General features: G+C 37.1%; 1 protein-coding gene across 1 annotated transcript in view; it reads left to right on the forward strand.

Annotated features, from left to right (window-relative positions):
• The window catches only part of NEK7 (NIMA-related kinase 7), a 51,325-nt gene that overhangs the window by 16,228 nt on the left and 20,366 nt on the right, over positions 1-14,731 (forward strand). Inside the window, exon 5 of the mRNA XM_009999902.1 lies at positions 14,067-14,175. Coding sequence (XP_009998204.1) covers positions 14,067-14,175 — 109 coding nt within the window. The remainder of the gene's footprint in view (positions 1-14,066; positions 14,176-14,731) is intronic.

Raw genomic sequence — 14,731 nt, forward strand, 5'->3', positions numbered from 1 at the left:
CAGTGCAGTTGGCCTCATTACACCTTTTCCAAGTTGGTGGGTATTTCTTACAGGCTCGATCTTGGAGGCACTTTGTGATTGTGCTCTTAACACAGGGATTGTGTTTAATGTAGCAAACTTAGATTGCTGTTTGATGTTAATGACAGCCTATCAGGCTATTATTAAATATGTATGAGGTGTCACAATGCACTCCATGCTGCTAGTGGGGGAAATGATTTGGTAGACTGCTTGGATGGTATGAGTTTAAATGTGGGCCGCATCAGTTATATAGTGTCTTCTTAAACAAATACTTAAAAAATTGCTGGAAGAGTAAATTATGTGTAATGATACGGAAACTTCCTAGCAGAATGGCTGCCTGTCACACCACTAAGGTAAATAACTATGTTGTATTATTAAAACAAACAAACCATGCTTTGGTTTACAGTGTTCTTGCTAGAATCCTGTTTGAAGTTTGTTGGAAGATGTTGAGGCACCCCCAGAAGAGTGTTTGGGTACCAAGCTTACTTGTGTGATTTGTACATAGGATCAAGTATATTTTTGAAATTGCAAATGACCAGAGCTTGAATGACAGTGAAACCAGTGTTCATGTGAGGGAAAACTGTTTAATTGGTTTATTTGGGTATTTGTTATGACATTATTGGCACATCTGAGAATACTTGCAAAGCTGTTATGCCTCACAGAGCACCCTAGTGAATTCTTCAGTGCTTCCCTTAATGGACCACATTCTTGCTGCCCAGCTTTTATACCATCCATCTTGTTACCTGTGGATATTTCTCTGTCTCAGCTGGGTAGACAACTGAGGAAAATCACTTGGTGCTTTAAGATGGATTCTAATAGAGTTAATGGAATCTGCTGTAGTTCTGAAAAAAACCCTACAAAACTAAAAAGCTGACAAAAAGGCAGCCGTGCATTGGCATTTATGAATAGAATAATAAAACTGGAGATACTTCATGTGTTCACATTCTGTCTCTCTGTTTATATAGGTGTTTGCACAGATTTAATCAAGTACCTTAATTTTTTTTTTTATTATTTCTGTCACAGGGAGGTATTTCATTGCTGTGTCCATTCTCAAAAGCTGGAGGATCCAAAATTGATGATTTTTTTTATCTTACAGCTTTTAGTGGCCTGGTAGAATTCTTGGATGTGCCATGTCAGTAATGGTGAGAGGCTAACATTTTCAGTGAGAGGGAAATACTTGCTTTTGACTTACAGTTGGTTTTGCACTGGAATCTGTACTTCATTGCTGTGTAACCCCTGTGTAGGGATGGTGAAAAAAGGAAAAAATGTTTTTTTTCTGTATCTGTGAAGTAGGCCTTTGGACAAGTAAATTCTTAGTAATTTGCACTACTTTTCAGTTGCTCATGGTCTGTTTTTCAGTGTCTGTGGTCTCTACCGTGGAACCTGGTGATAGTACATGGCTACCAACATTAAGTGTAGTTCATGAGTACTCCTGTAAGCTTGTAACAGCCACATCCTTTTACAATGCAAAAATATGTTGTAAAGCAGATTTGAGGCTTGATCCATTTTTCTAATAGTCATGGTTCTCCACCACCACATGCAGTGAAATTATTCTGTGAACTTTTTTGGTTTGGGATGTGCGTATGTGTCTTGTTTTTTTAATTAATTTATTTTTTTTTAAAGCAACAATTGATCATAAAATCATAGACTGGTTTGGGTTGGAAGGGACCTTAAAGATGATCTAGATCAAAGCCCCCTGCATGGGCATGGTCACTTTCCACTAGATCATGTTGTTCAGAGTCCTTCCTATCCAGCCTGCCCTTGAATACTTCAGGGATGGGGTTTCCACAGCTTCTTTTGGAAACCTGTGTTGGTGTTTTACCACCCTCCTAGTGAAGAATTTCCTACTAATGTCTAATCTAAATCTCCCCTCTTCAAGTTTTATTCTGTTACCCTTTGTCCTCTTGCTACATGGCTTTGTGAACAGTCCCTCCCCAGCTTTCCTGTAGGACCTCTTAGGTATGTGACAGTTGCTATGAGGTCTCCCCAGAGCCTTCTCCTCTCCAGGCTGAACAATCGCAGCTCTCTCAGCCTGTTTTTGTAGGAGAGGTGCTCCAGCCCTCTGATTATCTCGGTGGCCCTCCTCTGGACTTGCTTCAGTAGCTCCATGTCCTTCTTCTGTTGGGGGGCTCCAGAGCTGAACACGGTACTCCAGGTGGGGTCTGACCAGAGCAAAGGGGCAGAATCACCTTGCTTGACCTGCTGGCAATGCTTCTTTGGGACACAGCTGGCTTTCTGGCCTGCAAGTGCATATTGCTGGCCATATATTGGATATATTGGATAAAAGAAATGCCATAAATAAAAAAGTGTCTGCTGATTGCATTAAGCAAAAAAATCTATTATAATGATTCAATAAAAAGAACTAGTTGGTAAAGCCTGCTGAAGATGTTGAAATGAGAATTTGAACTCTCTTGCAGAATGAGCATATTATTTTAGATTAAATATGAAGTTTTTAAAAAGTCTTATAAGAAGGGATGTTATCAAGACACTAAAATGTAGGGGACTTTTTTTTTTTTTAAATCAGCAAAAAACTTCTAGTAGATCTGTTTCATTTCTGTAGATGCTTTTAGTTTTTCTGGCAAATAATCTTAGCACACCAGGCAACCTTTAAACTGAATATGTCATGCAGATCTTAAGGAAGCTGATCATGTTTTGGAAACAAGCATGAAAGCTTTAATCTAAAAAGTTGAAAATGTGTTTGCAGTTTTCTCAAGATAGATGGAAAATAATCTGAATTCTAGAAAATGCCACCTAGGACCTTCAGATACTCTTCAGAGACCACTTTAAAAAAAACCCCAAACAAAACAACTGTAATTAACTAGGTCAAATAAGAAAAGTATTTTAAAACTTCTAATTAATATGAAGTTCATATTTATATTTCAGGTTTGTGTAGTTGTCAACAATGAATTCTTTGTTGTTACACATGATTGTTTTGTATAGGTTAATAAAAATACAATGTTAGTCACTTATTTCCAAGAAACTGATGCATATCTAAATTCCTTGTTGCAGAGCTCTGTTTAGACTTGTTTGAAATCTTACTGATTTTCATTCTGGTGTGTCACCAGTGGTGGATATTTTGGGCCTCACTGTGTGCAGTTGCATCAGGCAATCTCCTTTCCACATGGCTTGGTATGCATACCCTCCCTCCTCTTCCCATGCCAAAATGTATGAATAACAAAGTTTTCTGGAACTTATTTACAGTATTCTGGGGTTGACTAACTTGTGTGTGCTGCATTACAGGACAACTTGACTTTTTTAAGGGCTTAAAGAGTGGGCAAATTTTGGCTTTAGTCGTTGGCAGCTTTGCCAGCTCAGAGTACAGCTTCTGGCTGTGTGGACTCTTTGCAGAATCCATGTGACTGCAGCCTGAGGGTGTTACAGTGTGAGGTGGCTACAGGGTGAGATGACAGCGCTGGGGGATTTACAGGGATGTTGTAAAGGCAGTGGATTTGGGAGAAACGTACGGGCACAGGGCAGGTATTTCAATCTGCCTGAAGTGTTTGGTGGTGTCTGTGGGGCTGGACACCACTGAATGAAGGGTTTTTTCCACATCATCCTGGATTTGGCTGGTGATTAGATGCAGGGGAGAAACTTCTGCATGAGTTGCTTTTTTGGACTTAGCAGTGCATCTTTCCCCACTGGTCTGGCAGCACAGGAGAGGTGAGGGAGCACACTGTGCTACAGAAGCTAATTACTTTTTTCTGACTGCAGCCTACCTACACTGGAATGCTGGATGGTGAGTAGCCCTTTATTAGCCATTCTCACTACAACCAAGCTGGTTATGTTGCTCAGAATGGCAACTTGTGTCTTGTTTTTCCAAACTGTATTCTGGTGGATTGCTGTCCTGGGAATGTGCTAGAAATAGACATGTTTTTTCAGGAAGTGGGGTTATCTGATGAATGTTGATAGCATGTGTTAGCTATGGATTGACTTTGTTTAATTGCAAGAATGATAATTTTCTTTTGCTGGGATGATTAGAAGATTTTTGGGAGGATGAAATTAGGGAAGCCCCTATGTAAGGAAGAGGTATGGTGTCAGAATTTAGCAGGTCAGGTGTTTAGCATGTCCCAGGGCATGACACAGTGTTCTGGGAAACCCTCAGCTATTACCAGACTGTTCTGGTTTGAGCCAGAATGAAGCCAATTTTCCTTTTACTGATTTTTTTTTTTCCTTTTTCCCTCCAGTAAGCTCTCTTTCAGCTAGCAGCTGCATATAGTTGTATTGTTTGGCTCTCTTTTTATCACACAAAACGTTGATTCACAACGTTAGCAGTAGTAGGAGAGATTTGGCATTCATGTTTGGAATGGTGGTGGGACAATTATGGTGTGTCCAATGTTCCAGTATACTTTGAATAGCAGTGTTGCAGAAGCTTGATTCTACTGTGCATGTGCATAGCAGGACGGTAACTATTTGCTGTTGAGGTTTCCAAAGATTTAGCTGTGTGAGAATGTGTTTTCAGTTTGTCAAAATGTAAGTTTCATCCTAAAATGTTGCATGCCAGCTGCCCACTTGAGGCTGTATGTTTCCAGAAACATTGTATGATTTAGAAGAATGCTAAGGAAAAAGATATTTTTTTGCCAAGATATTTGGATTTTATTTTTTTTAGATCTCTTTATTTAAAAATATAGCAGCCATTGTACCTGAAATATTGTAAGCCCCTTTTGCCTTGAAACAGAGCTTAAAACTTGGAAAAGGGATTTTTCTTAGAATAATGGCTGTGAAAACTTGCCTAACCTTAAATTCTTCTAACACAAGAATTCAGATGTGCTCAACAGAAATTGCTGGAACATAGCAGCTTAAGTGGAGAATTTCTTTATATGTAGAGCTATGTGAACCTCTCTTAGTGCTGACAGCATTCTGTACTACCTTAGCGCCTGGGAATGCTTCTGCCTATAGTATGGGTGACTGAAACTGCTGTACCAGAAATAACTTTATCCAGATGCTTTGGATGGGCTGAAGCTTTTCTGTCTTGGACAATATTTAATTTTTCTAACAACATAGGGAAGGGAGTAATCTGAGACGACTGTGAAGAAGACAAAAGACTAAGCAGACAGAAGAGTAGGCTGGGGCAAGTAGCTAAGTGATCCTTAAAGGAGGAGAGAAAGGATCTGACTTGGGAATAGGGAAGACAAGTGGATTGCGACTACCTGGTGAGCGCTTCTTGAGAGAAGGTAGACGGGAGTTATGACACAGGGCAGTAGAGAGACTGAGGAGTAAAAAAGAATGAGTAGAAGAGTAATGGATTGGAAAGCTATGAATTGGATGTCCCAATACTGGACATGAGCACAGTTAGATTAGAGAAGAGCTAGATTGTTGCCAGGGAAATGTACAGACTGGGCAAGGATCCTACAGACAGACAAACTGGCTGCTAGTAGTGAGAGAACCTCCACTGGACAACATGGACTGGCTAGGAGCAGGATGTGATTGTGTAAATGAAGACATTGGGATGAAGTGACAGAAATAGGTCTGGGATTGTGGGAGAGAAGAGGCAGATTGTATAGGGATGAGAGATCAAATACAGGGGAACACAAAGAAGAGCCTGTCCTGTAGTGTACTGCCATGTAGTGTGTGGAATGGAACCCAAAGTTCAGGAGTGTTGCTCTTCTGCTGCTGTCAACAAGTGTAAGTCAAGTCCACTGGCAGTACCCATCCATTTCCTGGAGGATGATGACTGTTGTGCAAACTACTTGTCCAGCTCTGGTGATCTGTGTGTAGCAATATAATAGGGAGCTTGCATTTCTGTAGTTATTTTTATACCTTTTTGAATCTAGGGAATCGCTTGTACTCTTAAAGAAGCACTGCATCTGCAAAATCAAGCATTCAAGGGCTGAAAAATCCTACAGTTGAGTATCTTGCACTCCAGAAAATTACAAGTTCATTTTTTCTTTAAAGAACCACTATTCAGTGTTAGGGGAGCAGCCTCTCTGAGTAGGAACGATGGGTGTGCAGAACACGCACCTCCATGCAGCATCTGCTGCCTTCTTTGCTGCAGTGGTTGTTTTCAAGGCAGAGAATTCAGGACAGACTAAGGTTTCATGGTCAATACAATGGAATGCTCTTCCAAAGACCCTCCTTTCTTACTGTTCCAGGTACTGTTCCGAAGTTACTGTATTACAAACCACTTCAACTGTTATTTTTTGGGTGGTAATTGTAATTGCTTATTCTGTATTTCTCATAATCAAGGTAAAACTCTGGGGTTTGGTTTGTAGAAATATTGAGCGTTCACATCTTAATTGTTCTGAGTGGAAACTGCTTTGAAGGTGGGCTGTTTTATAAAGCTAAGTAAGTTGAAAAGGAGGTGCTTTCATTGTTCCTAGAATTGCTTTTTCTCTTAATTTTTTGCCCCCATTCAAATCTGGAAAGTGGGGATATTATACCTCAGCATTTCTAAGGCCATTTGTGGAGATAAACTTGAAGTTTATTTTATGAATTTGATGTTCCAATGATGCATACCAGGAAGCTGTACCCCTTCTCAAAACTTGTATTTAATAATAGGTTTTGAATAGTGCACAATAAATAAAGCCTAGAGAGATTTTCAAACTGCTCATTAGCTGAGTGTCATGAATGAATGAGAAACGGGTCTTTTGACATAAAGAAAGAAAACAGAATTGAAAGCTGCATGCACACAGACCCTCTAGGAGGCAAAATTATGGTGGCTTTAATTCTGAGAGTTTTGTTATATGTATATTTATGTCCAAATACTTGACAGCATGATTGAGGAACAAGTATTTTTGAAGTAGTTTTTTGTGCATGTTTATTTCCTTTTCATGATTCTGTTTTATCATGATCTATAAATACAGATTTTAAAATGTGATTCTGGTTCCCTTGGTTTTTGGCAGTATCTGTGTCCTTTGTGTCTCTTGTCCTTTTTTCTTTTTTTCTTTTCCCTTGACTGCTAGGTTTAATTTAAAGAACAAAAAAACCCCACTTCCCACACCCCCTGCCATGTGAAACCTCCTGACTAGTAGTCTTTTTGTTTACTATATGGTTATGTTTTATGGTATAGAGCACTTTGGTACCTTGCTGAAGGTGTGTAATTGAGTGTTAAAAGCTTAAAAATATTTTCTGTGGTTTTTTTAAATCTCATTCTGTATCACACTTAGTCCTAGCATGTTTGTGGATTACTTTTTTCAAAACTTAAAAAAAATATATTTTAGCTTGAAGAAATATGTAATATGTTAGGATACTGTTACACAGTATGTGCTAATTAGAGATCAAAGCTAAATTATTTTTATGTGCCTTTTCTTAAAGGAGAAACCTGGGACTTTGAACCAGTTAGGCTAATTTTTGCCTCCAGCCTTCTCTAAAGCTACTAAAAATCTTTTTCTAAAACTCCCCCCTTGCCCCATAATGAAAGAATAATGCATCCTTATTCAGCTTGATGTGTGTATATATATTCTAGTTATGCAGCAGGTAAAAAAGGGGGATGGTGTTCTCAGGCAAATCATCCACTCTGGGTGGAACTGTGATGTCCTGAAAGAGCAAAAGCATAGAGCACCTACGAGGTAGGAGAGCCAGTCCTGGTAAGCTTTTGCTTCCTGTACTTGTGTTTTATTGGAGTGCCTGGCAGGTGCTAGGCTGACACCTCTGTTCTCAACCACAGGTAACCAGAACAAGAGCAGGGCTGCAGATTGCCATGTGCAAGTTAGGTGTATGTGCTGGTGCAAGTAAAGCTGACTGGTGGTGGAGTTTATAACCAGGGACGTGATTGGGCTGGGTAATTTCTAGGCAGCCTTGTTAGTTTTTCTGTGAATCAGCCATTGTCTGTGTCTGCCACTGGAACAGTAAGTGGGCAGATTTTCTTCTAAAATAATTAAGCTATCAATACTGTTTTGGCCTGTGGACAGTCCCCTTCTCAGACATTGCACCTGAAGCTATTGTGTAAGCCAACTGGCTGTAATTGCAGGGAGAGTTACATTGTCAGTCAGCTCTGAGAAGTTAACTTGATGTTAAACTTCATTTAACTATTACAGACTGTTCAGGTAGCTCTAACTGGAGCAGAAATGCTTGGGGTTTTTAATCTCCCATCTTTGCCCTCAGGTGCTAGAATTTGGCTGGCTCCATGAACCTTTTTAAAAGCAGGGAAAATGAAAAGATGTTATTAAGTAATACTTCTGGTTGCTTTTTTTGTTTATTTGTTTGAAATGCCATGCGAACAATACCTGAAGATTTGTTTCAGTTTTTCATATGGTTGTGTTTTAAAAAAAAACCCTGCAGTGTCAGTTTGTGCTATATAAATAACTTGATGAGAATGAAGAGAGATTTTAAAATTGTCTGCCTTCCTTGTAGAGAAAAGAAAAAGAAAAGATGGTAGCTTCTGTATTTACTGAGTCATGCTATTGCTTTTTATTATGAAATGTAGAGTTAATGATTCAAGCCTGTGTTTCACCTTTTCATGCTGTACCAGCTTTCCCAAGGGAATTTATTGGAGAGATGTGTGTAAACAAATACTGTTGAATTTAAAGATGTGGTTGTGTGTTTTAAGAATCCCCAGTCAGCGGTAACAGCAGAGACAATGAAAATGATGAAGTATTGGAAATTTTATTTTAGTGGCACTGCAAGTAGATCTGGTTTCAGTAGGTGATCTTTCTCTGAACACTGTATGTTCTTGCTTTTTTACATGAGCAAAAATGTTAGTTGGAACGGAGTGACAGTAGGTGTACTGCTCAGTAAGAAAAAATGCATCTTTGCAAAGGCAGTTGGTTAAAAGCACATACATTTAAGTGACTTTGTTCAGAGCTTTCTAAGGGATCTGGGATTAATTAGGAATCTTTGTGAATAGTCTTAATTATTAGTATGAAAGAATATATACTAAAAATGGAAAATACGACAATTTTGACTTGTGTTTTCATTACAAGTCTTTCTGTTTCTTGTCAGATGTCTTTATTTTGATAGTGTGTGAAAGTAGATTGTGCTTGAGATTGTTTTTTTAATCTCAATTCTGTGGTATGTATGTGGTGTTTTATTTATTTACTTATTTAGGAAAGACCATAGTTTCATTCTACTAATGTAGCCTTCTGATACTAGGAGGTACCTCTGTTAGTACAATTTTGTCTTTTAGCTTTTGTACTGTGTCTTAGTTTTCTGTTGCTGTTGATTAAATAAAGTTACTTGTTCTATAATAAGTTCACTAACAGAGAAAGATGACTTTTCTTTTAAAATGCCTTTTTTCCTGTGGATTCTGGAAGGGAAAAAATAAATGTATGGCATCTTCAGTAACTGGAGATGTAAACAACAATTAAAAAAAGTTGGAAAAAGAACCAGGTAAATGAAGCCAAGTACTTCTTAATTTCTGTATATTCGGTTGGTAGATAGCAAATAATTTGGGTTTTTTTAGTGTATGTTCTATTTTTACAACTAAGAGACAGTTGCCACACTTGAAATATAGGCAATTCATATTGGATGAATGAATCCACTGTGGTGGAAAGTTCTATCTTTGTTCTACATAGAAAATAAAGAAAAATGGCAGAAGACTTACCATGGTCTAAAGAGGTGGGCAGCTGAATTAAAGAATGGACAGAGCCAGACAGAACTCAGGGGACATAGCTTTCTTGCTAGAATTGTATAGCCTTGTAAATAGAAAGTAAGACTTAACGTGGTAAGTTCATTTCTATATACACCAGTCTCTGATCTTTACTCTGAAATGTAGAGATGCTGAGGTCCATCTTCACTGGTCTATCTTTTTGACCTTGGACACCTTTGCCAGTTCTGGTTTGTTTTTCTTGTATTCACAGGGCGAGGACTCCTGCTTGTGCTTCCGTAGTTTCCTATTACAGCTGCCTGACCTCCTCTTTCCTCTCTCTGTTCTTTCTCTTAGTTCTTAATAAAACAGACTCCCAAAGAAGCACAGGCAGAAGTGGCCAAGAACTTCATTGCATGCTAGTAGGAAGTTTCTCATAATAATCCTTCCTGCATCATTTTCCTTTCAGTGAAGTTTAGATTTATTCCCACAAGTATCGAGCTGTTGAATCATTGTGTTCTGATAAGTCTATGCAATAAAATATATATATTTAAAAACACCCTTTATGTTTTTGTAAGCCAGAAGTTAAGTTGTGGGAACAGACAGATGCAATCAAGATCTTCATCAAAACATGAGATAAAGGAAAAGGAATGTATTCAAAGCAAGGAAATTATAATGCTAATTTTGCTTTTCCCCCACAGATCCTCTCAGAAGGCAACTCTAGTCTAGAGCATGCACAGTGAAAAATCCAGATACATATTTTTGTGGGCTCATTTGACAGTTTCACAGACCTTTTTTTTAAAAACAAAACAAAAATCTGTGCAAAATTTAGATAATTGGTTTATCTTCTTTCTGCAAGAGGTGTTCATAAACATCTTGCTTTCTGTAGTTGTTTGCTTCTTAAACATTCAACTTTGAAAAAAAAATAAAAAAATCCCTGTGGTGTTTGTTGTTTTTTTTTTCTATTCAGTGAGGTCTAAACTGGGCTAAGTCACACCTTGAATATCTCTGAGATACCTAACATGAGTTGAATGTCTTTTTTTTTTTTTTTTTTCCAAGCAGCATTACTGAGACATAGGCAGTCCTATCTGAATGGAAATGACTTAAGCTCACTGTTCTTCCTGTTCTGCAGGAAATCCTTGATTTTCTTATAAAAGCCGCAGTCCTGCGTATTTCCCTTAAAAGTATTCCCTGAACTTAGCTATTTGCTAATTGCTGTCACTTTTGCTTTCAGAATTTGACCTTTAAAGCATCATCTTTAGAAACTCAGTATAATAGAATTCTTTACTTTTATATTGACTTTAAACTTTTTTCCCAATCTATCTTTTACATATTATTTTTTTTTTATGCTTCCAAGAAACTTAAGTAGCATATGCTATTTGAGTGCAGGGCAGCTATATTTAATTTTACTAGATGGAAACATTTGGGAATATTTTCTTTTTCTTTTAGTAATTCATTAGAGAAAACCAGGAGAGTTCTTTTTTCCCATAATGAAACTGCTCCACCATTCTGTATAAAGGAACTAAAAGACAAACTGGGGCTGTGTAACCTGCATACCTTAAAGCTCTTTAAGGCATTTGAATAGCAAATTTATGACCACAAACATTTTTGATTGCGTTAAGTGACTGAATTGCAGTTTTATTGGTACTGACATTTTGTGTTTCCATTCTCAAAGACAGAGATGGAAATTTAATGGGATATAGCTTTTGAAACAAGTCTTGCTGGGAGACAGTCTGCTGCCTGAGTATGCCTGGTACTCTTTGTTTACCTCATACAGCACTAGCTCGCAACATTGCCCAAATATTAATGCACATGTCTAAGTAGTTCCCTTTTTGCCCAGTTTCAACTGTGTTTGAAACTGATCTTTCACCTTGAATAAGTTTTTTTTTTTTAAATGTTGCACCCTTGATGGTCAGTGGTCTAAGGGACATCAAGACTGTCCTTTGAGCCTCAGACAGATGGAAGAAGCAGAATAGTAAGATGTTGAAGATGAGAGTGCTTTAGAAAGCTGTATGTCAGGCTGTATCCTTCTGAGGCCAAATCTGGGCAGGTAATAGCATCTGGTATACAATGTGAGATAACTGAATCAAGTTAATTTGATTATGTGGACTGTAGCATGCTTGAGACATTACAGCAGTTGGTGGTGAATTAGTTTCAGTATTAACTATGCGTGGTGCTATTACCCTCTCCTACAGTAGAGGTTAATATATTTATTTTTTTAGCATCATGTCTTCAGCATTTTGACTTGCCTATAAGAGGGAGGCAAATCCTACAACCATTAGAACTGCAATTTGCATTGTGGGCTAATTTAAAATGGAGGGAAGAGAAAAGGATCCTACTTTGAATATGCTGTTCATATGCTATATTAATTTAATTATGCTCTTCAGCATTAAATAGGTTTAAGCATCAATTTTTATTTCTTGCTACATGGTATAGTTTTAAACAGTAGTGGGATTCCTTTCCTTATTGACTTTGCTCAGAATAAACACTGCTTTTTTAGGTAGGGGAGGCTTTTCATCGATACTACGGCTCTTGGTGGACAACAGTCCAAGAAAACACTGAAAATATGCATTTGATGAAAGACGTTTGTGTAATTCATTACTACAGAAAATAATGTTCAGTGAATTTATTTTAAAGATGCTGGATTATTTTTAAACCTGTACAAGAAAAAATGGTGCCCATTTATTTGTTTAATTTAAACATTGTCAGCAAATCTAGCAGCTCTCTTTTGCATCCTCCTTAAATGGATAAATTCTACAGGGCTAATATTACTGATACTTTCAGGAAGAGAAGTTATGATCATGCAAGTTAATTGCTTCAGTAGAATCAGCCTACATCTTGAAGACTGTGGTTATGTTACATATTTGCGCTGTGAGAACTGAAGCAGATTTTAGAGTGTACAATAAGCTACAGTGTTATAGATGGCAAATTAATACAATGTTAAAAGAATCTTTGTACATAAATACTTTTAAAGTACACTATTGTGCTCTAAGTACATCAGAGTAAAAATCTGTAATGGAAAATATTCCCATTTCAGACATTTTGTGAATGGTGTTTCATCACTGCTTGTGCTTAGATTGGAGTTAAAAAAATAATTCAGAATGTTTAAATAAAGTACCTAGTTATAATGATGATAATTTCAGAATGCATTTTAAATGAGGGAACTATGCTTTCATGTGTGTATACTTACATGTATTGTGTATTTGTTTTTAAATAAAAAGAAACCTGGTCTCCATCTTCCTGTTGACATCAAACAATCCTCTGATATGCAAATCCAGCTATGAGGAGAACAGATACACAGGGTGTGTTTGGATTCAGTCCAAGACTGAGAGAAAATTATATTTAAAGAAGTAATTTATATGCTTTTCCTCATTTAAATGAAAATGCATTTTGAGATAATCCCTATAACTAAAAATATTTTGATGAAATGTTGTGATCCTTTGTGTGACTGATGCATTTTGGTACAGCAAGTTTAAAAGCATCTTCCTCGTACTCCTGCATGACTGTAATGTTTGAATGCATCTGTCAACTTCAGTGGCACATTTTAACATAGTATATGAAAATATTTTTATTTGCCAGATTTATAAATGTTAGTTATAGGAACTTCCTTAGTGTGCGTGAGTCTGAAGTGTTTGTGTACACATGCTGCTAAAATACACCAAGTACTTCATTTTCCACCTAAAATTTTGCTAGTATTAATGTTGTTCATGGTTTTTTATTATGGATTTAACTTTAAAATCTATCAAAAGATGAATTTTTTAAAAAGAGAGGGGCTAGAAGAGCAACAATTTTTCAGTCATTTTACCTTTAGCTGAAAAATTTGTAATGGTCAAACTTGTATGTTTCAGTGTTGGCTGAACTCCAGGTTTTCAGGATGTGTTTTTTTAGGACTGTTCCAGTCCCTGAATATAATATTGGAAGGAGATGTGTGTAGCAGAGCATAATTATATTTCACGTAAGCTTTAACAGGCCATTGAACTGTTAACAGTGATTGGCAAATACAGGATGGAAAATACTTGAACAGGAGTTAGATTAATATGAAATTTTCAGAGGTAACAGTTCCTTTAGTTCCATTTTATGTATTGCAAAAGTTTTTAAGCCTAGTGTGAAGGACTCTTCTTACATAATCTTTGATTGTGCATCACTACTATTATTTTTTTCTATTTAGAAAATGAGGATATGCAAATCAATGTCGATGTAAGGAATTACAGTGCAAGTTCTGTGGCACAGATTTTTGTATCTGACCTTTATTTGTTGTGTGGCCACTTACTCTATGGTAGACTCCTCTGATCACATTAATCCTGGAGTGAGGATTGTAGAATACCATGTAAATCTGTCTTTGTGATAGCATTTTATTTCATTAATGACTTCTGTGGTTCTATGTTGACTGCCTTAAATACATACATTGATTATACATTTATTAATATTTAAGGGAAAAGCTTTCTGTACCAAGAAATTTCATTAAACCTTTTAGTTTGTAAGTCTTTTGTATTTGGTTTTTAAATAAATAATTTCTATCTTTTCTTTCTTCAGTCATTTAATGCAGGTTTTAAATTTTAATATTCAGTGTCCCCCCTTTTTTTTTAAGCATTTTAAGAAACAGAAGAGGTTGATTCCTGAAAGAACAGTTTGGAAGTACTTTGTTCAGCTTTGCAGTGCCTTGGAACATATGCATTCTCGTCGTGTTATGCATAGAGGTAATACAGGGTCAAAGATGGTTTGTCTTTACTAAACCGTTTCTATGTGAGGATTAAGCTGTATCAATGTAAATGACACCAAATCATGTCATGCTGGAATAAATTTTCACAACTGACACAATGTATGTTTCTGTAGTGTTTTATAAATAATGGAAAAACGTAACACAAGTTCATGGTTATATGTTTGTTGTGGTCGGCATTGGTTTGCAGTAATGGCTTGTGATACCAAGTTTTCAAAGTAAGTGATAGTTCAGTAAGTGATGGAGATCTTGCCACTGCTACCTCTTTGCTCAATTAATTTTGCTAACTCTAACTTTCTGTCCAGTAGTTATTCTTCTATATTTGCCCATTGTATTTTCAAAGTATTGTTACCTGCATTCTTGTACAGCTATCCATCCATTCTTTTCACTTCTTGCCCCTCTTTTCCTTACAAGTGTGTCTCCTGCTGTGTCTTCTGGTGATGTGTAGGGCCTTCTCCCTCTCCCTTATGTACTAGTTTCTGTGCAGCTGTGAGCATTTTCTCCCATTCTCTGCTCCTTTCTGCTATTTCCAATCT

The sequence above is a fragment of the Chaetura pelagica genome, unplaced genomic scaffold (genome assembly GCF_000747805.2).
Source record: "Chaetura pelagica isolate M959 unplaced genomic scaffold, ChaPel_1.0 scaffold246, whole genome shotgun sequence".
Taxonomy (NCBI): Eukaryota; Metazoa; Chordata; class Aves; order Apodiformes; family Apodidae; genus Chaetura; species Chaetura pelagica.